Source organism: Balaenoptera physalus (genome assembly GCF_965194825.1).
Source record: "Balaenoptera physalus genome assembly, chromosome: X".
Lineage (NCBI taxonomy): Eukaryota > Metazoa > Chordata > Mammalia > Artiodactyla > Balaenopteridae > Balaenoptera > Balaenoptera physalus.
In genome coordinates, this window is record NC_138903.1 from 12,556,368 (window position 1) to 12,579,343 (window position 22,976).

At 39.6% G+C, this 22,976-nt stretch overlaps 1 protein-coding gene across 2 annotated transcripts in view; it reads left to right on the forward strand.

The window, feature by feature from the left end:
• The window catches only part of GLRA2 (glycine receptor alpha 2), a 204,727-nt gene that overhangs the window by 88,513 nt on the left and 93,238 nt on the right, over nt 1-22,976 (forward strand). For both annotated transcript variants that reach the window (XM_082447202.1, XM_082447201.1), the window contains exons 5-7: nt 541-623; nt 3,311-3,448; nt 5,066-5,280. In XM_082447202.1, the coding sequence (XP_082303328.1) occupies nt 541-623; nt 3,311-3,448; nt 5,066-5,280 (436 nt within the window). The remainder of the gene's footprint in view (nt 1-540; nt 624-3,310; nt 3,449-5,065; nt 5,281-22,976) is intronic.

Genomic DNA, 22,976 nt, shown 5'->3' on the forward strand with positions numbered 1-22,976 from the left:
TGAATGCTACAATGTACAACTGACCTATCCATGTAGTTAGCAAATGAAAAGATATTGAAGTATTTGCCCACCTGATGGAAGGAGAACGAATACTTATCACAACCAATTATGCTTATCACATCGTTTATTGTCTTTGAAGCAAAGCCCACCTGTCCAATTCTAAAGCAGTATAAACTTTACGTCTTTTGGACATCAGTGTGTGTAAGAAGAGCCCACGGTTCTTGTTACACTATTTCTCAGTGCTCTTCTTGATTCTAGAATAAACTTGAGACCAGTGCCACTGGGGAGATGAGACTCAGAGGCTGGAAGATGGGAAGTAGAGAGTATGGGGTTACAGCAAAATTCTATAGTATTTTAAAAATTTACCAATGACTACTGTTCATTTGAAAATTAGAAAGCATTGTCCTGAGTGAGAGCTGAGACTTCAGTACTTGAATCAGTGTCACTCTGCTTAATGCCAAATGTGTTTTTGGTTTGCTTCTCAAGAACCAGACCTCAAAAATTTAAAACTTGTTTTTAAAATTTTTTTTCTCTGCTAAGGCTCACCTTGACCTTATCCTGTCCCATGGACTTGAAGAATTTTCCAATGGATGTCCAGACGTGTACAATGCAGCTGGAGAGTTGTAAGTCACTACTACTGAAATGACCACCTGCTTGTTTTAACCAATGACCTGGTTCTTTCAATGTGTCATTAAGGAGAAAAAACCCGTAAGACTCATTCTCTACCTACTTAACAACTCCCGAGGTCCTTAAGGGAAGGACAAGCAAAAGTGTGTGTGCATGTCTTATATCCAATAGAGCGAAGACCATTTTTCGAGGTAAAATGCCAAATAACTTGCCCTTCCTCAAAAAATGAGCCTGATTTAGTAAGCTTTTCTTTGAAATGAAAATGTCTCCTGGGAAAATTAAGATTATTAGTCATTTAACCTCTATAATGAATCACATTCTAGTCAGAAAATTGTATTTCCTTCTATCTTATGCTTGTATAGGCCTTCACCCCAAAGGAATTTTGGCAGGAAGGGATAACTGATTTGAGGACAAGACGCAGGGGCCTTAGCCAGAGGAGGATGCAAAACTGAGGGGCATGAGATGATACGGAATAAAGGCATCTCGCTTAGATGGGCAATGGATAGCCAAAGCCTGGTGAAGGGAATAGAAAAATGCTACTACTTTGTCCCCTTTATGCCGTGGCCCTGATGCCACTGAAATCTTTGACATGTGCCATAAGTTGCTGATGCCTCCAAGGTAATGGGATTTTTAGACAGGAGACATGAAATTTTTTCTGGCTTGCTCTGTCAGTTTCTCTGTTTGTAAAATGCAGGGAATAATAAGTGCTACTGACCTACAGGGATGTTAGGAGATTTAATGAGGCAGGGGCAAGAAAATACTTTTAACTTCTTGGTTTAGAAAAATAACAAATGTAAAAAGACATATCAACTATTATTAAAAAAGAGGCGGTGACAGGGTTTCCTTCTGATCATTTAAAAATCACTGTAGATTTCCCTTGAAACTTCCTACAGAAATAAACAAAATAATGAAACATCCTTGTTTGAAGAAGTTGTCAGGAATAAAATGAGAATTTCTGGCTTACAATAGGCTTTATATATTCACCTTTTCCCTATCGCCCCTTCTCTTGAGAAGACAGTTAAGAAAAACTTTTTCCTACATAATGATTCCTTCTTTGTGGCTTCTCTACTGCTCCCACCTCTCCCCGGACTCAACCCAACGCTTAGTTTCTCTATAAAACAGCAACCATAGCGGTCCTCTGAGGCTCCTCCAAGGCTTAAAAACTCCAATTAGTAAATATGCTTGGTCCTTGCAGGACCTAGAAGTAATGAAATCAAAGAAGCAGTGATGTGTTTACCACTGACTTTGACTGTGAAGGGTGGGAATTGCTCTTTACTTTTCTACCCTCATATTACGTCCTCCTTCCCCACATCTTTACCTCTTCTGTTTGCCCCCAGCTGGGGTTTCCGGGTGGCTGACAAGGACTATTATTGTAGTGGTCAGCAAGAAGCCGACCAGACAAGAATAGGGGGTGTTTGGCAAGCTTCTAGTATTTGGTGGAGATACCCAAGAAGGGCTCATGCAGCACTGATGTGGAAGAGATAGGGTTGGCCATTCTCTTTGTGGACCATCAGTGCTTATACGAAGTCCCCTTTGTGATTCCTTGCTTGTTTTTATTTTCTGGCTTTGAATGGAAAAGGTAGCCCAAAGAAAGAGGAAAGTAGATTCCAATTAACTTTGCCATTGATTTCTGGGTAGCTTTGGTGAGTCACTACCTTGCAGTAAACAAGAATAAGAATCTATAAACTTAATAAACTTGCTGAGGTTACTGGCCAGCCAAAACCTCACATAATAACCCTTGTCCTCCTCAATCTCCTTTTAGAGTTCAAATATCACAAATAAAGAAAGAAGGGAGAGAACTGATGCCTGAAAAAAGAGTAGCCTTCATTTCCGGGGTGTAAAAAACCCAGAAGCCCTTGACATAATGACCTAGTTAGCAGGAGCTTGGAGACTAAGAGCTAACTTTGGTTTACTAAACTGATAACAATCTTACTTTGGATGGTTCAAAAGTCATATAACAATATGACTTTATATAACAGAGAATGTGTTTTACTTCACATTAATCATTGTGATGTGTGGGCCCCTTTAGCAAGACACTAGCACAAATGAATATGCTTGATTTGCATATCCCACAGCTTCCTCTTAGGTTACCTGCCTATAGCCTTCCCCACTTGCTAAAGTAACTGAGGATTGACCATAAGGACTTGAACATAAACTTTCTCAAAACAAAGCTAATAGACCCTAGGAGAGGGGCCAAGTTTGCAATGGAAATATTTTAAGCAGGCCTGTGATAAATCCATTCTCTTTTTTTTAAAAAAAAGGAATGCTTTTCATTTGAAATACTAATACTGGTGCCATGAACTGCATTGTCTTAATGGATATCCACAGACACAGCTCTTTCAAGTAAAGACAATCTTCAAAGGATTTTTGTTTGTTTACTTGTTTGTTCTTCAGAAACATTTAGTGGATAGAGTGGGCAGAAGAAAAATGGACTTTATAAATTCCATTCTCCCATTACACAGAAAAAAAAATCATTCAGAAATAGCTTGCTGTCTGCCATTTCTTTGGCTCCAATGACATGTAGTTGTCATGATGATTGCAGCTCTTTTGTTAAAAAATGCTCTTGAATTGACTGAGCATGTCTGCTTTAGATGATTTCCTTGTTTGTTTCTTTATATGGCTAGACTTTCAAGCTTTCTTGGAAAGATGCATTCAATTTTTCACTCTGATTTGTTTACTCCAGTTGGGTACACGATGAATGACCTGATATTTGAGTGGTTAAGTGATGGTCCAGTTCAAGTTGCTGAAGGATTGACCCTGCCGCAGTTCATTTTGAAAGAAGAGAAGGAGCTCGGCTACTGCACAAAGCACTACAACACTGGTAAGTTTCCTTTGAGCTGCTAAACCCAAGTGGGCTCCATCTGCCACTTGGAGTATATATCCCACCACCTTAATTGCTGCATATTTACCAAGAAAGTGGAGCTACAAGGCACTGTCCTGGGCTTGGCTCAAAATCCCCTCAACACATAAGATGCCTATATCCTTTCGAACAGGTCAGGGAGCCCAACAGATAATTTTTCCAAAAAAGAGAGAGAAGGAAAGAGATTTGGGGATCTTTTGCTGTTCTCTTGCTGACCATCTACTATCAAATGAGTCTGAGGAAAAGTGTATGAGACCTTGTAAATGGTGCAGGAAGTGTATGAAGTCTGGCCCATTCCCAGCATCCATTCTTGACGTTAGCTCCTCAGGTCAATTTGCACTCTCTGCTTTAGTGGAAGACAGAAATAATAACACAGGTCTTTGCAAACCCAGAAATACAGCTGTTGTACTCTCCAGTCCTATAGACAGCGTGCATGAAAATCAGCTTGCGGGGAGTCAGCTGGCTCTAAAGTCATGCATTGTCAGTGGTGCTGACAGACACATGGGGCAGGGGGAGAATGTGAGGTAGCAGCAACAAGTGGGCATCTGTTGTTCCCTGGAAGATTATGCCCGCCCAGTAAAGTTGATAGCTTTTCCTATGAACGCCCTCGTCTGTGATGCCACACAGCTGATCAAAGAGAGGCAGTCGAGACATGATGGTTTGTTCAGTGACTGCTCTGGCCCATGAACACTTGTTCCAGAAGTCAGCAATGCTTCCTATGAAATAACTAAAACCTGACTCTAAGGTGTTCTTCCTGGACAAGAAGAACCCAACCCCATCTCATAATTTGTGTGAGCTAAGCCAAATTACCTTCTGTGTTTCTAACTCCAAGCCAATTAAAGAGGAAGGAAAGTGGTAAGGGGCAGGAACATCTGTCTCTTAATAGTATGTTACAAGTTTTAATATCTTTATATGCACTGTATTTTATAGGCAATGCAACACTGTAAACAGATTCTAGGACTATTCTAAATGTCCTCAAGCAATTACCCAGGAGGTTATGAAATTTTTACAGTGACTAGATTATATTCATGGTTTCTACAAATGTATATTTTTCTTTTGCTATTGGTAACACAAAGATAGATACACAATTATCCAAATCCTTTAGGAGCCCCATGTGAACTTTACTACTTAGGAAGGAATGGTTTCAACTATTTCATATTATATGTTATATATTATATGCTGTGTAGTATATGCTATACATATATGCTATAGGTTATATATTATATCCTATATATTACACACTATAACCCCCACAAAACATGAATATTTTCTTTCCAATGGATAGTCTAGAAAATTCTGAAGCTCTGTCTAAATAATCAGGCTGCAACAAGCACAGATTTTAAAATTAAATAGGCCACATGGTTTTGGTCCAGTGACTCTTTAGATCACTCGTTCTCACACTGTCATTTCCATTACGGGTTGAGTTGGAAAAGAGTTGAAGTGGGTGTGTGGTGTCAGCGTTTTGTGCAATCCTTCAAATCCATCTTTAATGCTCCTTTTTAATAAAAATAAAGTGGGAGGCTGGAATGGGAAAGATAAATTCAAATTGGATTTTAAATCGTCACTTCCTGTTTCCAGGAAAGTTTACCTGCATCGAGGTTAAGTTTCACCTGGAACGCCAGATGGGCTATTACTTGATCCAGATGTACATCCCCAGTCTGTTGATAGTCATTTTGTCCTGGGTCTCTTTTTGGATAAACATGGATGCAGCCCCTGCCAGAGTTGCACTGGGCATCACGACAGTCTTAACGATGACCACCCAGAGTTCAGGCTCCAGGGCATCTCTGCCAAAGGTAAGAAATCTCCTCACTTGACAACAAGTGACCTGAGAGGTTTGTCAAAGGTCTACGGGCTGGAGAATTCTGTGAAGACAGAAATGTTTGCTACCCTGCGGCACTGTTGGAGATGCAAACGCAGTAAGAAGAGAATGGAAAGCTGAGTTTGAGAGTTAGAGCTCTGAGGACATGGGGGAGCTTCATAATCAGATCAATTAGGGGAAAGGGGATTCAGGGTTGAGAGAGAAGAGGAATGAGTGGAGGCAGAAACATGTCTCAGGAATTCTAAGAAGCCCTTGAGTACTTCTGACCTCATGTTGTTTATGAGGCATGAAGCTTGCAGGAACTGGAGTAAGATTGATGCAACTTATGTTGTATTGTCAAGTAGTTACTGGGGAGGCTATTGTGATTCACATGCTCAGTGAAGTCATTTACAGTAATAAAAGACTGACTTAAGCTCCTGCAAATTTACACAGAAAAGCCATATGCAATGAGTATACCTAAGAAATAAATGTGCAGTATGAGGGTGCATCAAATCAGACACGTGGATGTTTGCTATGCCTTAATTTACCTTCATGGCTAATAACACTACTATTTTGAGTGACACAGTTACCTAGAGAAGGACAGTGGACTCACTGAAGATGGTGAAAGTTCTGGCTACTGTGGCAGGTTGACAGAGAAGTGTGGAGTGGATATTGGGGACAGAAAGACATTTTGTAGCACCCTGAATAAGAAATCATAATGGCTGCATAATCTATTTTTATTAAGAGCGGCCCTCTGCATTTGTAAATATTGCTTAAGCAAGTAAGGGTAAATGTTCTGCTTGTGAAATGCCCCAGCGCCCCAAAATGTGCCTATGTGTATTTCCCCCTTTCACTGAGTACATTAAGCCATTAGCCTCAATTTTCCAGGAGTCTGAGTTCAATTTAGTATTCAGTATACACTGTCTCATACTGGTTTAGCAGTCCCTCCAAAACTCAGTTCCAGAAAATAACTGAGATGTAATCCCCTATCTTGGCTGGCTCGGGCTTATGTTCAGTTGTGCTGCAACTGACATGATGAGAAATGTTATGTAATGTTCCACATTATCTCCTATGTTGGAAGATAAGATGGCGTACGGAAGAGGCCTGTGGCTATGATGGAGTCGGGTTGAATAGTGGGAAAATAGTTAAACAAATTTTTCAAGTTCCATGCCTCCAAAGATAAATATTAGATTTGGTATGCTAATAGAGAAAGGAATAGAGCTGTCTCTGATACTTTTTTACTTTCTAGAATAACAAATAGTACAAGATACCTGTGTCATATTTCTGTTGGAATACAGATGTCAGAAATGGTAACAGCTTTTTTATTTCAGCTACATAATCACAAATCAATATTGCCTAATAGAAATTCTAATCCCCTCTGTGCCTCCTTCCAAACAGGTTCATTTGATTATATCCCGTTATTTATTAGCTACTGCTATCACTGTAATGCCATGCCATTAAACACTAGGACATACAAATATATTTTACATTTTACTAGACAGCTAAAGTACTGGAGGCACACTGCAAGCAGATAATGTGAAAACAAGACATTTAGCCTCCAACTACTCATTGCTGCAAAAAGAATAGTCATTTGTTTTCAAAATGAGAGCTTGAGTTTTTTTACAAATTTGTTATTCATTCTTATTAGCCATTGTGATTTTACAGCATGGTCAAAACTATTGTTAAAAAGGAGATCAATCAAGACGGTAGAATAGGAAGACATGGAAGTCACCTCCCCCCATGAACACATCAAAAATACATCTACATGTGGAACAATTCTCATTGAAAACTAACTGGAAACTGGCAGAAAGACTCCTGTACAACCAAGGCTATAAGAAAGATACATATGGAATTGGGTAGGAAGGGAAGAAAAGCAATCAGGTCAGGACCTGTGCCCCTGGGAGGGGACTCAGAGGAAAAGGGAGAACACACGAACAGACGCCCGCCCTGGGGAGTGAGCAGTGAGAACCACAATTGGAAGCCCCAGTCCTGGCATCCTACACAGGGAAGACAAGCCCCCTCGGCTGCTTGAAGGACCACTGGGACTAATAGGAGGGCTGGGGGAAGCCTGGACTCCGCTCCTGAGGAACATGCATGTGCACGAGTGCTTGTGCACTGGCTTGCCCCTGGGGCAGGGCAGAGAGGGCGGTGAGAGGACTGCTCCAGTGGCTGCCAAGTTCCCCACAACTGCCTCAGTGCATGCTCCAACAAAGCTTACTCCACGTCGCAGTGTGGTATGGGATCTAGGGCTGCCACAACCAGGGAAAAAACGTGGTCATGGGATGCAGAGATGACCCAGTCCCAGGGCAGAGCCTGGGTGAGGCGGCAGTAGCCAGTGTTGGTGCTTACTCAAACATCCTATCAGAAGCAGCCCAGAACTCTGATGATGGCCACTCCACCACAGCTTACCCCAATACACAAAGAGAGTCCACACCAGCCCCGCCTACCCTGCAGTGCAGCTCCACAAAAGCGCAGGGGTGGCAGAGACTGGGGGAAGTGATTAGCAGTGAGGGACAAAGGGGACTTGGACCCGAGGCTGCATCTGAGCAGATCGAGGGAAATAACTGCTGGCACCTGTACTGGCAGCACATCGGAGACAGCTCAGACATCTGTCTGTGGCAAAAATGAGCCGAGAGCCCACATGGGCCTCCCTTGCCTCAGCAATCCCCAGCTCTGGGGCAAAGGTCCCAGTGCTAGGAAAGGGGAAAGCAGACACTTAAAGGGAACAGAGCCAGATCAAGCCCAACCCTCAGGGCTTCTACTCCAGCAACTTGGAGGGCAGTGATGGCCACTGAGCAGAAGGGAAGTCCCACCACACACCCGGCTACATCTCTAGCCCCTCCATCTTCAGCCTTATGCCCTACCAAAGTGACAGCTACCAGCACATCCTGAGGAAAGACCTGGCTTATGTCCACATCAAATCTGCTCTCCCACCAAAGGCATTAGGCACATACAGTCTATAATATGAACACCCCTTCCAGACTGGAATAGATAACTGTTTCATTTAAATTCATAGAGGCAAAGAAAGTTAAGCAAAATAATAGGGCAGAGGAGCTACTCTCAGCTGAAACAGCAAGAGAAAACCACTGAAAATACATAATTAAACAGAAATAAATAACTTACCAGATAAAGGATTCAAAGCATTGCTTATAAGAATGTTAATTGAATTAGGGAAAAGAATAGATGAACACAGTGAGAATGTTAACAAGGAACAAGAAAATATGTTTAAAAACCCAATCAGAAATAACAAATTCAATAACTGAAATAAAAAACACAGTAGAAGGAATGAATAGCAGACTAAGTGACATAGAAGAACACATAAGTGATCTCGAAAATAGAGTAATGGAAACCACCCAATCAGAAAAGCAAAAAGAAAAACAAATTTTAAAAAATGAGAACAGTTTATGAGATCTCTGGCATAACATTAAGTGTACCAATATTCAAATTATAGGGGTCCCAGAAGGAGAAGAGAGAGAGAAGGGGATTGAAAATGTATTTAAGAAAATTATGGCTAAAGACTTCCCAAACCGGTGAAAAAGGAAACAAATGTCCAGGTACAGGAAGCACAGAGGGACCCAAACAGTATAAACCCAGACAGACATCATAATTAAAATGGCAAAACTTAAAGATACAGAGAATTTTAAAGGCAGCAAGATAAAAACAGAGCCATATACAAGGGAACCCCCATAAGGCTATCAGCTGATTTTTCTGCAGAAATTTTGCAGGTCAGAAGGAAGTGGCATGATATATTCAAAGTGCTGAAAGGGAAAAACCTGCAACCTAGGATACTACCTAGCAAGACTGTCATTTAGAATCCAAGGAGAGGTAAAAACTTCTTGGAAAAGAAAAAACTAAAAGAGTTCATCAATACTAAACCTACCATAAAGGAAATGTTAAAGGGTCTTCTCTAAATGGAAAAAAGTAAGAATCTATAGGAAATGGAAAATCCAAAAAGGAAAGGCAAATATATACTAAGGACTAAGGATCTACCACTTAAATAAGCCAGTACAAATATTAAAAGACAAAAAATTGTAAAAGCAACTATAACTACAATAAACAGTTAAGGGATAAACATGAAAATGTAAAATATGACATTAAAAACACAAAAGTTTCAGGAGGGGTGTAAAAAAATGTATATCTTTTATGAATGGAGAAAGAAGATATGGCACATATATACAATGGAATATTACTCAGCCATAAAAAGAAACGAAACTGAACTATCTGTAGTGAGGTGGATGGACCTAGAGTCTGCCATACAGAGTGTAGTATGTCAGAAAGAGTAAAACAAATACTATATGCTAACACATATATATGGAATCTAAAAAAAAAAAAAAGGTCTGATGAACCTAGGGGCAGGACAGGAATAAAGACACATAAGAAGAGAATAGACTTGAGGATACGGAGAAGGGGAAGGGTAAGCTGGGACGAAGTGTGAGAGTAGCATTGACATACACTACCAAATGTAAAATAGCTAGCTAGTGGGAAGCAGCTGCATAGCACAGGGAGATCAGCTCGGTGCTCTGTGACCACCTAGAGGGGTGGGATAGGGAGGGTGGGAGGGAGACGCAAGAGGGAGGGGATATGGGGATATATGTATACATATAGCTGGCTCACTTTGTTATACAGCAGAAACTCACACAACATTGTAAAGCAGTTATACGCCAATAAAAATGTTAAAAAAATGTAGATCTTTTAAAATGTGTTTGAACATAAATGACTATCAGTTTAAAACAAGTAGATATAGTTATAGGTCAACATATATGAACCCCATGACAACCACAAATCGAAAACCTACAATAGATACACAAAAACTAAAAAGAAAGGAACAAGAGCATACTAAAGAATATCATCAAACTACAGGGGAAGAAACAAAAAGAAGAAGAAATGAACAGGGAAAAACTATAAAAACAACCAGAAAACAAGTAATAAAATGGCAATCAGTTCATACCTATCAATAGTTACCCTAAATATGAATAGACTAAATGCTTCATTCAAAAGACATAGGGTGGGGACTTCCCTGGTTGCAGGTGGTTAAGAATCCGCCTGCCAATGCAGGAGACACAGCTTCCAGCCCTGGTCCGGGAAGATCCCACATGCCATGGAGCAACTAAGCCTGTGCGCCACAACTACTGAGCCTGCGCTCTAGAGCCCGCGAGCCACAACTACTGAACCTATGTGCTGCAACTACTGAAGCCCGTGCACCTAGAGCCTGTGCTCTGCAACAAGAGAAGCCACCGCAATGAGAAGCCCGCGCACCGCAACAAAGAGTAGCCCCTGCTCGCCGCAACTAGAGAAGGCCCGCGCACAGCAATGAAGACCCAGTACAGCCAAAAATAAATAAAAAAACAAATTTATACATGAAAAAAGACATAGGGTGGCTGATTGTATTAAAAAAAAAAAGACCTATCTATATGCTGCCTACAAGACTCACTTCAGAACTAAAGACATACACAGACTGAAAGAGAGGGAATGGGAAAAGATATTTCATGCAAATGGAAATGATAAGAAAGCAGGGGGTAGCAATACTCATACCAGACAAAATAGACTTTAAAACAAAGGCTGTAACAAAAGATAAAGAAGGGCATTATATAATGATAAAGGGATCAATACAAGAAGAAGATATTACACACATTAACATATATGCATCCAGTAAAGGAGCATCTAAACATAGAAAGCAAATACTAACAGAAATAAAGGGAGAAATTGACAATAATACAATACTCGCAGGGAACTTAAATGCCCCATTTACATCAATGGACAGATCATCCAGATAGAAAATCAATAAGGCAACAGTGGTCTTAAATGACACGTTATACCAGTGGGACTTGATAGTACCTACAGGAAATTCTATCCCAAAATGGCAGAATACATATTCTTTTCAAGTGAACATGGAACGTTTTCCAGGACAGATCACAAGCTAGGCCACAAACTAAGTCTCAGCAAATTTAAGAGGATAGAAATTATTTCAAGCATCTTTTCTGACCACAACAGTGTGAAGCTGGAAATCAGTTACAGAAAGAAAAATGAGAAAAGAACAAACACATGGACACTAAACAACATGCTACTAAAAAACCAATGGGTCAATAAAGGAATGAAAGAGGAAATAAGAAAATACATTGAGACAAATGAAAATGGAAACACAACTTTCCACCACAACTTTCCAAAATCTATGGAATGCAGCAAAAGCAGTTCTAAGAAGGAAGTTTATAGCAATACAGGCCTTCCTGAAGAAACAAGAAAGATCTCAAATAAACAGCATAACCTATCACCTAAAGGATTTAGAAAAAGAACAAAAAAGCCCAAAGTCAGCAAAAGGCAGGAAATAATAAAGATCAAAGAGGAAATAAAAATAGAGACCAAAAGTAAGAAAAGAAAAGATCAATGAAAGCAAGAGCTGATTTTTTGAAAAGATAAACTTGATAAACCTTTAGCCTGGTTCACCAAGAAGAAAAGAGAGAAGACCCAAATAAACAACATAATAAGTGAAAGAAGGAAATAACAACCAATGCCACACAGATACAAAAATCATAAGAGAATACTACAAACAGTATATGCCAACAAATTGGACAACCTCGAAGAAATGGACAAATTTCTAGAAGCATACACTTGCCAAGACTGAATCAAGAAGAAACAGACAATTTGAAAAGACCAATCACTAGCAGTGAAATTAAATTTGTAATTAAAAAACTCCCAGCAAACAAAAGTCCAGGACCAGATGGCTTCACAAGAAAATTCTACCAAACATATAAAGAAGAGCTAATACCTATCCTTCTCAAAATATTCCAAAAAATTGAAGTGAACAGAACACTCCAAATTCAGTCTATGAAGCCACCATTACCCTGATACCAAAACCAGAAAAAGACACTACAAGGACAGAAAATTACAGGCCAATATCACTGATGAACATAGATGCAAAAATCCTCAGCAAAATGTTAGCAAACCGAAGCCAACAATATACAAAAAGGATCATACACCATGATCAACCGGGATTTATTCCAGGGACTCAAGGATAGTTCAATATTTGCAAATTAATCAATGTGATACACCACATTAGCAAAAAGAAGGATAAAAATCACATGATCATCTCAATAGACCCCCAAAAAAAGCATTTGACAAAATTCAACATCCATTCATGATAAAAACTCTCATCAAAGTGGACATAAAGGGAACATATCTCAATATAATAAAGACCATTTATGACAAACCCATAGCTAACAACATACTCAACAGTGAAAAGCTGAAGGTCTTTCTTCTAAAATCAGGAACAGGACAAGGATGCCCACTCTTGCCACTTTTTAAAAAAAATTTGTTTATTATTTATTTATTTTGGCTGTGTTGGGTCTTTGTTGCTGCACATGGGCTTTCTCTAGTTGTGGTGAGCTGGGGCTACTCTTCGTTGTGGTGCACAGGCTTCTCATTGTGGTGGCTTCTCTTTTTGCCGAGCACAGGCTCTAGGCACGTGGGCTTCAGTAGTTGAGGCATGTGGGCTCAGTAGTTGTGGCTCGCGGGCTCTAGAGCACAGGCTCAGTAGTTGTGGCGCACAGGCTTAGTTGCTCCGTGGCATGTGGGATCTTCCCAGACCAGGGCTGGAAGCTGTGTCTCCTGCACTGGCAGGTGGATTCTTAAGCACTGCACCACCAGGGAAGCCCCTCTCGCCACTTTTTTAAACATAGTATTGGAAGTCCTAGCAACAGCAAACAGACAAAAAATAAAAAACGAAGGAAGGAAGGAAGGGAGGGAGGGAGGGAGGGAGGAAGGGAGGGAGGGAGGGAGAAAGAAAGAAAGAACAAGCATCCAAATCGGAAGGGAAGAAGTAAAACTGTCACTCTTTGCAGATAACATGGTACTTTATATAGAAAATCCTAAGGTCTCCACCAAAAAACTACTAGAACTAATAAATGAATTCAGAAAAGTTGTAGAATACAAGGTTAATATATAGAAATCTGTTGCTTTTCTATACACTAATAATGAACTATCAGAAAGAGAAAGAAAAAAATCCTGTTTAAACAACATCAAAAAGAATAAAATACCTAGAAATAAAACTTAACAAAGGAGGTAAAAGACCTATACTATGAAAACTATAAAACACTGATGAAGGAAACTGAGGATGATACAAAGAAATGGAAAGATATCCCATGCTCTTGGATTGGAAGAATTAATATTGCTAAAATGGCAATACTACCCAAAGCAATCTACAGATTTAATACAAGCCCTATCAAAATACCCATGATAGTTTTCACAGATCTAGAACTAATAATCCTAAAATTTATATGGAATCACAAAAGACCCCAAATTGCCGAAGCAATCTTGTGAATAAAAACAAAGCTGTGAAATCACCCTCCTTGACTTCAGATAATACAACAAAGCTACAGTAACCAAAACAGCATGGCACTGGCACAGAAACAGACACATATATCAATGGAACAGATTAGACAGCCCATAAATAAACCCATACACCTATGGTCAATTATGACAAAGTAGGCAAGAATATACAATGGAGAAAAGACAGTCTCTTCTATAAGTGGTGGTGGGAAAACTGGACAGCTACATGTAAAAGAATGAGATTAGAACATTTCCTCACATCATATATAAAAATAAACTCGAAATGGATTAAAGTCCTAAATGTAAGACCTGAAACCATAAAACTCCTAGAAGAGAACATAGGCAGAACACGCTTTAACAAAGGGTACCAATATTATTTTGGATCTGTCTCCTATGGCAAAAGAAATAAAAGCAAAAATATACAAATGGAACCTAATTAAACTTAAAAGCTTTTGCACAGCAAAAGAAACCATCAACAAAATGAAAAGACAACTTACCGATAGGAGAAAATATTTGCAAGTGATATGATCGACAAAGGGTTAATATCCAAAATAAATAAATAGCTCATACAACTCAATATCAAAAAGCAAACAACCGAAACAGAAAGTAGGCTAAAGACCTAAATAGACATTTTTCTAAAGAGGAAATGCAGATGGCCACCAGGCACATGAAAAGTTTCTCAACATCACTAATCATCAGGGAAATGCAAATCAAAACCAAAATCACCTCACACCTGTCAGAATGGCTATCATCAGAAAGTCTACAAATAACAAATGTTGGTTGGTGAGGATGTGGGGAAAAGGAATTCACTGTACATTGTTGGTGGGAATGTAAATTTGTGCAGCCACTAGGGAAAACAACATAGAGATTCCTCAAAAAACTAAAAGTAGAACTACCATATGACCCAGCAATTCCACTCCTGGGTACAGATCCAGAAAAAATCAAAAACACTAATTCAAAAAGATACATGCACCCCAATGTTCATAGCAGCACTATTTACAATAGGCAGGATATGGAAGCAACCCAAGTGTCCATCAATAGACAAATGGATAAAGAAGATGTGGTATAAATATACAATGAAATATTACTCACCATATAAAAGAATGAAATTCTGCCATCTGCAGCAATGTGGCTGGAGCTAGAGAATATTATGCTTCATGAAATAAGCCATACAGAAAAAGACAAAAACTGTATGATATCACTTAAATGTGCAATCTTAAAAGTAAAATGAATGTATATAGAAAAACAGAAACGATCTAACAGATATAGAGAACAAACTAGTGGTTATCAGTGGGGAGAGGGAAGCAGGTGGGGGAAGACAGAGGTATGGGATTAAGAGATACAAACTACTATGTATAAAATAGATAAGCAACAAGGATATATTGTACTTCACAGGGAATTCTGGCCATAATTTTGTAATAACTTTTAATGGAGTATAATCTATAAAAATATTGAATCACTATGCTGTACACCTGAAACTAATATAATATTGTAAATCAACTATACTTCAGTTTTTAAAAACTACTGCTAAATAAATGGTCACTGATTAGTGATCTTTGTATGAGAGGCAGTCAGAAACTCAGATAAACCAAAAGAGGGTATAATAAAAAATCATTTTATATTCAGCTCTGAACTCATCATGGTCATCCTTTTGCCATCACAGGTTTACCTTCCTACGTGTTTTTCTTAGGCTATTATTAAACACGGTTGGCTCTCAACTGACTGTGGGGAGTTGTGACTCATATGGATGACAGTAAGAAAGGAAAATGGGATAGAAAATGAGTCACGGAAAACAAATAATTACTTACACACATACACACGCATTCTAATTTATAAACATGGCCATCCCTGAGAAGGTGCTTCACTGTACTGATTGTACAGTTGCTCCAGGGCCTAGGGCGACACCCTTTACACAGTAGGCATGCACACTGCACTTCCTAATCTATAACAAGTAAGACATGCTTCTTTATATATACGATAGAAAACACAGAAAGTACCATTAACGTTAACCAGCCAGTATATAACTGTCGAGTGTTTTTTCCACATGCGTTTGTAGGCAAACCCCCACACATGCACACACAGAAAACTTAGATCAAACTTTTATACATTTCTATACTATGTCCTATTTTGCATGGCATTAAAAATCTATCATGACTATAATTTGCAGTAACTTAATAGTCTATTTGATGTAGACTAAATAAATCATCATTTATTTTACCGTCTTGGATATTTCAGATTTTCTTTTTTTGCATTTGTATGATCATTATAAATATATCTGTATATGAGTGTTGTATCTTTGTTTTAGATGACAAATGCTTATATTTTCTTAAATATTATTTTGCAGTGGAAAAAAGAAGGAACTAAGGATGAGTGGAGTAAATGAGAGATGATCTATGGGAAGAGGCTAAATGGGATGTATGTTCCATTCAGGGAGAAACTTTGTTTTCATGTTAACTCCAGCACCTAGAACAGTGTGTGACTTAGACTCGTTGATCAATAAATCCTCACCAGATGGATAAATAAATAAATTAATGAACAAGCATGTTCCCCCATGTGAAACCATGTAGAAGATATAGAATAGGCTTGAAGCAGAATCTATGGGTAAAGGTTTTCCAGAAAAATATTAGGGCTCTAATGTATGGAATAATATCATAATACTGTGACATATACTATAGAAGAAAGGAATTTCTCTAAAGGAGTATGTCTTCCTTTTCAGAAGTTCTCAAGTAGACTTTGGGAAGTTAAGAATATATCCACGATGGTATCTTAATATTTTGAAACACAGGCAGGCCTGTACCTAAATCTTAGAGCCTTCACTTCATTCAACCTCTCTAAGCCTGTTTCCTCATTTCTGAAATGAACATATTATTTTCTACCCCTTTCATAAATTAAATGAGGATAAAATAGGGCATTATCTGCATACATTGTTGAGCTCAGTTTTTTTTATAGGGTAGGCAGTCAATTCCTTCTGGTTATTTGGTCATTTTTCCCTATCCATAACGTAATAGAAAAGACTGCTCCAGGGATGGGAGGTTGTATTAGAAGACTCATACAGGGCCTTATGAATAGAAGACACCATGTTCTTTGGATGGCCCGTTATTTGCTTATAGTCATGCTGCCAATGTGATGAGCCAAAGTTTATCATATGTGTGCGTGTACATGCATGTGTGTATTTTTCATAGGTAGGCAGTTTATTGAATGGGTTAAGCTCTAGAGGGTCTGAATAAGCAATGGCTGTTTTTCTCCAATCACTGCCATTAAAACAGTTGGTTCTGTTTACCCTGTCCCTGGGGGACCTCAGGAAGATTCCATAGATTCTCAGTCACTACATATTATGTCATTAGACCCAGAATGAACAAATGTGTGTTTTACAATTTAATAGACACCTAAAATATTGGTGATAGATACTTTATGATAGTCCACTATCAGATTTTTAAAAAGTCATCTAGCCTGAAGCAAAACTTCAGTCTCACACCCAACTTCATATTCTTTCCATCCCTTGCCCCCAGCTCAGGCCTGCCCTTTGGCTTGAAGATATGCAGTGAGGCAGGCACACTGTCTGTTCCTTCACAGTTCTTCCCCTTGCTTTTCCAATTCTCTTCCCCGCTCCTGTTGCTGAGCTCACCAGGCTGAGGGTAAAAAGGTGGATGGAAGAAAGTTGTATGTGACTCACACTGCTGTATTCTAACTCTTGCCTTCTCTAATGGCAAGCCTCCAAATGCCAGCTTTCTTGTGAATTGAACTTGATTTCTTCAGAGATTTCTGGGGGTCCCACATACCACGCCATCCCTGGATGAATAATGCACTCTGGCTGATGTCTTACAGTCTCCTCTTAGCTATTGTCTCCTAGCAGCATATTCCATACAGTTTCTTACTTGCAGGGCCTCCTTACTCAACTAGACAGCCATCCTGGTTGGCATGTTTACAAGATTCACATCTGGCTATTTCCCACACCATTTATTTGGCCCACCAAGAACATGTGTTCTTGCCAAGCTAAATAGTGGAAATGCAACTTAATTGTTAACCCTTCTGCCTTCACCCTTTCATCTTGGGTATTCCAGCTAACTACTGCCTTTGGAATTTATCCAGGTAAGAAAGAAGTACTTGTGTTCATATTTTCATACAAAACCCAACCTGCTGAGGACACACGACAGGTTCTCCTAAGAACTCTTTTACTCTCCAATTCCAGGGCAACTTGGAATTTCAGCAGCTCAGCAGGTATGACATGTGGAGGAGAGCTCTTCTCTTGCTGTGGTGGGGTAAACCACCTTCTCCCAACCCCCTTTAGGAGAGTAAGGAAAATGCCATAGCGCTGTCAACACCCACAAATTCCATGACTTCAATTAATTCTTTTCAAATGTCTAGTCTTCCAGAATACAGGGTGTCAGGTATAATGGTCTCTAGATAGCATTTCTTCTAGAAAGTCCTGCATCCTGCATACATATGTGTAGAAATCCCATTCCCATACTACTATACTTATAAAATAAACAAACATACCTAATTTTAGAGTTTTAGCCCTATGACGGCAAGAACTCTTGATTTTGTCCATGTTTACCTACCCACCACTTAGTATAACACCTGGCTCATAGGAGGTGCTCAGTAAAGAGTTGGTTAGTGAACAAATAAACAGTGTTGAAAAGGCTTGTAGTCAAGTGGTATTCCAGGTATAATTTAATTGGCAGTTCATTCATCCATCATTTATTCAACTAACATTTATTGAGCATCTCCTCTGGGCTATTCAGTGTGCTAGGAGCTGGGGAAATCAAAGATAAAAAAAAAACAGTCCTTGCCCCTGCCTCAGGGGTTTGTAATCTGGTATGCCAGAGACAGATACGTGGAATGGTAATTATTAAACAATGTGGAATATATGGACATTGATGAGGATGCCTAACATTATTAAATGGAGGAGGGGGAAATGGAGGGGGAGGAGGGAAGAGCGAGAGGGGAAGGGAGTCAAAGAAGGAAGGAGTAGTGCTAGGAACGTGGCCTGAAGGAGGGAGCCTGAGCTGAATCTATGAAGCAGACTAAATAGGTGAAGTAGGAGGAGGTAAAGGTCATTCCAGGCAATGAGGACTTTGCTCTTCATAATATTTGGGCTACACTTATAAAACAAGCTTTTCTAGAAGACAATCTGGGCAGGTTTCCAACATGCTTCACGAATTTTAAACACATTTCAAGTAAGAAACTTGTGTTTATTGATTCCAAGTTAATTCCCTGACTTCCTGCCAACCAAAGCTTTTTGTGGTTTTTGCTTGGTTTGGTCGGTTTTGTTTGGTTTGGTGTTTAGAAGTTCAGTCTCTTCCCTCAATACAGAAAAATGAAACACTGGCATTATATCTGTTCCATAGGTACTTTCCCATTTGAAGCTATAAAATTGCTTTTTTAAAATATACATCTTTATCAACCTCCAAGAAGCTGTTCTGCTGGTAATGTTCTAACAGTTTGGTGCATAAAACCCCTAGTGGCAGTTATCACCAACAGTTATCACCTGACTGTAATATTATCTTAAACCTGGAAATCCTTGGGACTTGGGACATTTTAAAGATTTAAATAGAAATAAACTCTGGCTTTTAAAAAGCTTAAAAAAAAAAAAAAAGACTGAAGGCTGGGTGTATTGTCGTCTTTCTAACCCACAGGAAAATATCAGGATGAACTGAATAGAAGGCTGTGAGACATCAGGCAGGCTTTGAGTGTGGCCAAACAGAGTTGAACAATTCTTTTCCTTTACACTGTGTTTGTTATTATAGCTAAACGATTCGCAGCCACTCCTAAGTGTGTCTTGAGTCCCATTTGTGGCTACAGCCCAGAGGCTGTAGAGCTGAGAGCAAGCATTGATACGGGACAGTTGGGATGCAGTGTGCAGGTGACTCTGACGGGTCCATAACCATCTCCTTGCAGCAAAGATCCAGAGGCATTATCTTTAGCCATTATTAACTGAAATGCCCTATTTCCTATATAAGGAAATTTTGCCTTACTTTTCAGCCATCTGGTCAACTAAGACCAGCTGGACCATTTCAAGAAGCTGCCAAACCCAGGACAGCTTGGAATTTAAAACAAGAGTCCTGCCATGTTTGTTCTTGCTTTATTCCCCATGAGAATGTTTCTATCTAGAGACTGCAGCAAGAGAAACTATGAAAGCAGTAAGACTGATACCTACAAAAGTTTTGAAGTAAGGATTTTTGGGGGATGTCTGTTTTAACTCTAAAAAATAAAGATGAATGCTCCTTGAATCAGGTACATCCCCAGCTAATTGGAATGAATTTCCTAGGTCGGATTGGTATTTCTGAAAGAGGTGGGGAACAATTCTGTTTTGTGAAATCAGGATTTTACTGAGTTCTTGGATAAAAGATTGAAAAGTAACAAAGCCAAGCTTTAGCAAATTGATCTGCAGGCCTGCTTACTTCAACCAGAGGTCTACGTACGTGGGAGACTTCATAAACTTTCCCTTCTGACATTTCCTGAGCCACAGCAAACTGAAGAGTCGTTGATGCAGTGACTGTGTGATAAAAAATATGCAAAGAGATGATGTGTGTAAATTCTCTTGGGACAGAGCTGGAGCATTATTGGCACCTTAGTTCAAGAACGTTGTTGGCAGCTTTTACAGGGAGCTGACAGTGGGAGAAGCTACCCAGGCTGTGCTTCTGCTCACCTCCTGGTGAGGCTTATAAATATTTTGAGGTTCAGGATTATTTTGAACTCTCTTTCCATTTCACTAAAATGGGGAACCCATCTGCGTCATACAGCCTAAATGTCTTCGGTTCTTATAAATGCCACACAGTGAAGAAAAAATGAACTATTATGGAGCATGTACTACAAACTCAGGATATAGACATGAAGAAACAGACTGACATATACATAAAATAGGAGATTATAATTCAGTAAAGTAAGGGCATTGGGGTAGACTTTTAACAAAAATGGCTGTAATAATTCCCTTCTCTGTATCCATACCCTTTGGGTAATAGCCCCCTCCCACGTTGACTGTCAACTTGACCATGTGACTCGCCTCAGCCGAAGGAACAATGGCAAATGTGACATAACCAGAGACTTGAAAAATGCTTGCACATTGTAGCTCACTTTCTCTTGCTGCTCTTGGGACCCTATGAACACCACCATGTGAAAAAAGCCAGGCTAGCCTGCTGAATGATGAGAGACAAACGACCCAGTTATTCAATTACCAAGATGGCAGCCAGCTAACTGCCACTTTCCTGCTCATTACTCCAGGCACACTGGCCTCCTTGCTGTTTTCCGAATATGCCAGGTACATGCTGTCATCCCTGGGCCTTTGCAATGACTGTTCTCTGTGCCTGGAATGCTCTGCCCCCAGATATTCACATGACTAACTTCTCTACCTTTTCCAAGTCTTTATTTAAACCTTATCTTCTCAATAATGCCCGTACTAGCCATTATCCCTTCACCCATGCCCTCATCCACACCTTGACCCAACTCAACTTTTTGATTTGTTTCCCCACTGTACTTTATCACCTTAGAGTAACACTGATTCATATCAAATTCTATTACGGATTGTCTTTATTCTATATTGTCTGTTTCCTTTACCTTGAATATGAACTCCATGAAAGCAAAGATCTTCATCTGGCTTGCTCCCTATAACAGCACCTAGCCTACAGTATATGCTCAATAAATGTCTGTTGATTGAATTAATGAATACATACATCTCTAACGTCTAGTCACTGAGAAAACTCCATCTAACCTTTCTCTAGAAGACAGAACAAATAAAAGGGAAACCACATAGCCAGGGGCCCATCTTTCCTTAACTGGCTATTCTTTACCACCAAGAATCCTGGCTACCTACAGTATGTCACTCTAACATAATATCATTTTTATAAAGTTTTACTTCTCTGACGGATTGTATCAAGTAGTGTTATATTCATTTTTCTTTGATAGCTATTTCTTATAGAGTAATATAACCAAAGAAACAATAATAAAGTGGCAATGGTTTAGATGAGAGGGCATCCAGACAGGCTATTTTTATCTCAGTTTTGCTTCCTCAGCACCGTCACAACCAATTTGGAGGTTTCTCAATGCTCCGATACAAGTGCCCATTTCCGCTTCCAGCTCCTCCAGTTTGTTTGGATGCAAATATATTCTTTGAATTCTGATAAAGGCATCCAGAGCTCTCCTCAGCTGAACTCTCTACAGCCACTCTGGGCCAGAGGTGAAGCCCTCATACTCTTCCATAGGGGCCCAATCATCAGAAAATACCCCCTTTTCTTTATTTAACAAGAACCAAGTGGGTTTTTGTTTTCCTCTGATTTTCATGTGTCATTAAAAAGTATCTGTGCATCTGAACTTAAGGATTGCTTTGGACTGCATCATCATCTAGGACTTGAGAAGCCCTGAGCTCCAATCTGAAGCAAACTGCGTGATATGCCTAAAGCAAACCATTTTCCATCCCTAATGAAAAAAAGGGGGTGACCCCAGTTTGCTTTCCAAAATTGACCACGCCTTAAGGAAACTGGAATATCCAAATATTTTCCGAACTACACAGGAACTAATAAAATCTAAAACTTTTGTGTTGTTAGCAGAAGGGGTGCAAGCAATCCTGTTAGGGATGGGAAAACTGATGACTAGGAGGTTAATTCACTTTCAGTCTTTCAAGATCTGCTTGAAGTAGATGCCACTTCTTACATGAAGCCCTCCTGGATCTCCATCAAATATAAATGGCCTCTCTTCCTTACCTCCATGGTACTTTGTGTCTTATATCAGTCACTGCATTCAGACTTGTGGCTTAGTGATTAGGGCCCTATGTACTTGCTCTAATGTTTTGTAAACTCTTTGCGGAGAGGACCAAGTACTGTTCAACTCTGCATGACCTGAGTGACTTACATAGAAGAGGCCCTCAGTAGTTATTATTATAAGGGGACTGCGTTCAATGGCTCCTGATGTTCTGTGATTGGAGTAGGAATAAGTGCAGGAGCTTAATTGGCCTGATAAGGAAGTGTCAGTAAAGCAGGGGGCCTCAACCTTTGCTGCACATTCGTATCAGCAGAGATTTTAAAGCTTTCCCATACTCCATCACAGATAAATTAAACTATCTGGCAGTAGGGTCCAGGCATCAGCATTTTTTAAAGCTGGTTTTAATGTGTAGCCAGGGTTGAGAACTGTGGCTCTAAATATTGTTGTCTTGGGAAGTGTTTTCACTGTGTATCATTTGCCAGAATATAGATGCATTTAAACTTCATGACAACACTGTAAACTACATATTATTATTATCCTCACTTTGTAGAGGAGGATACTAAGGCACAGAGGGGTTAAGTAAGTAGCTCAAGTTCCCACAGAGCTAGACTTGAATCCAGGCAGTTGAGTCTGAGTTGGTATGATTCATCTCTTGGCCACACCACCTCCCGTTGT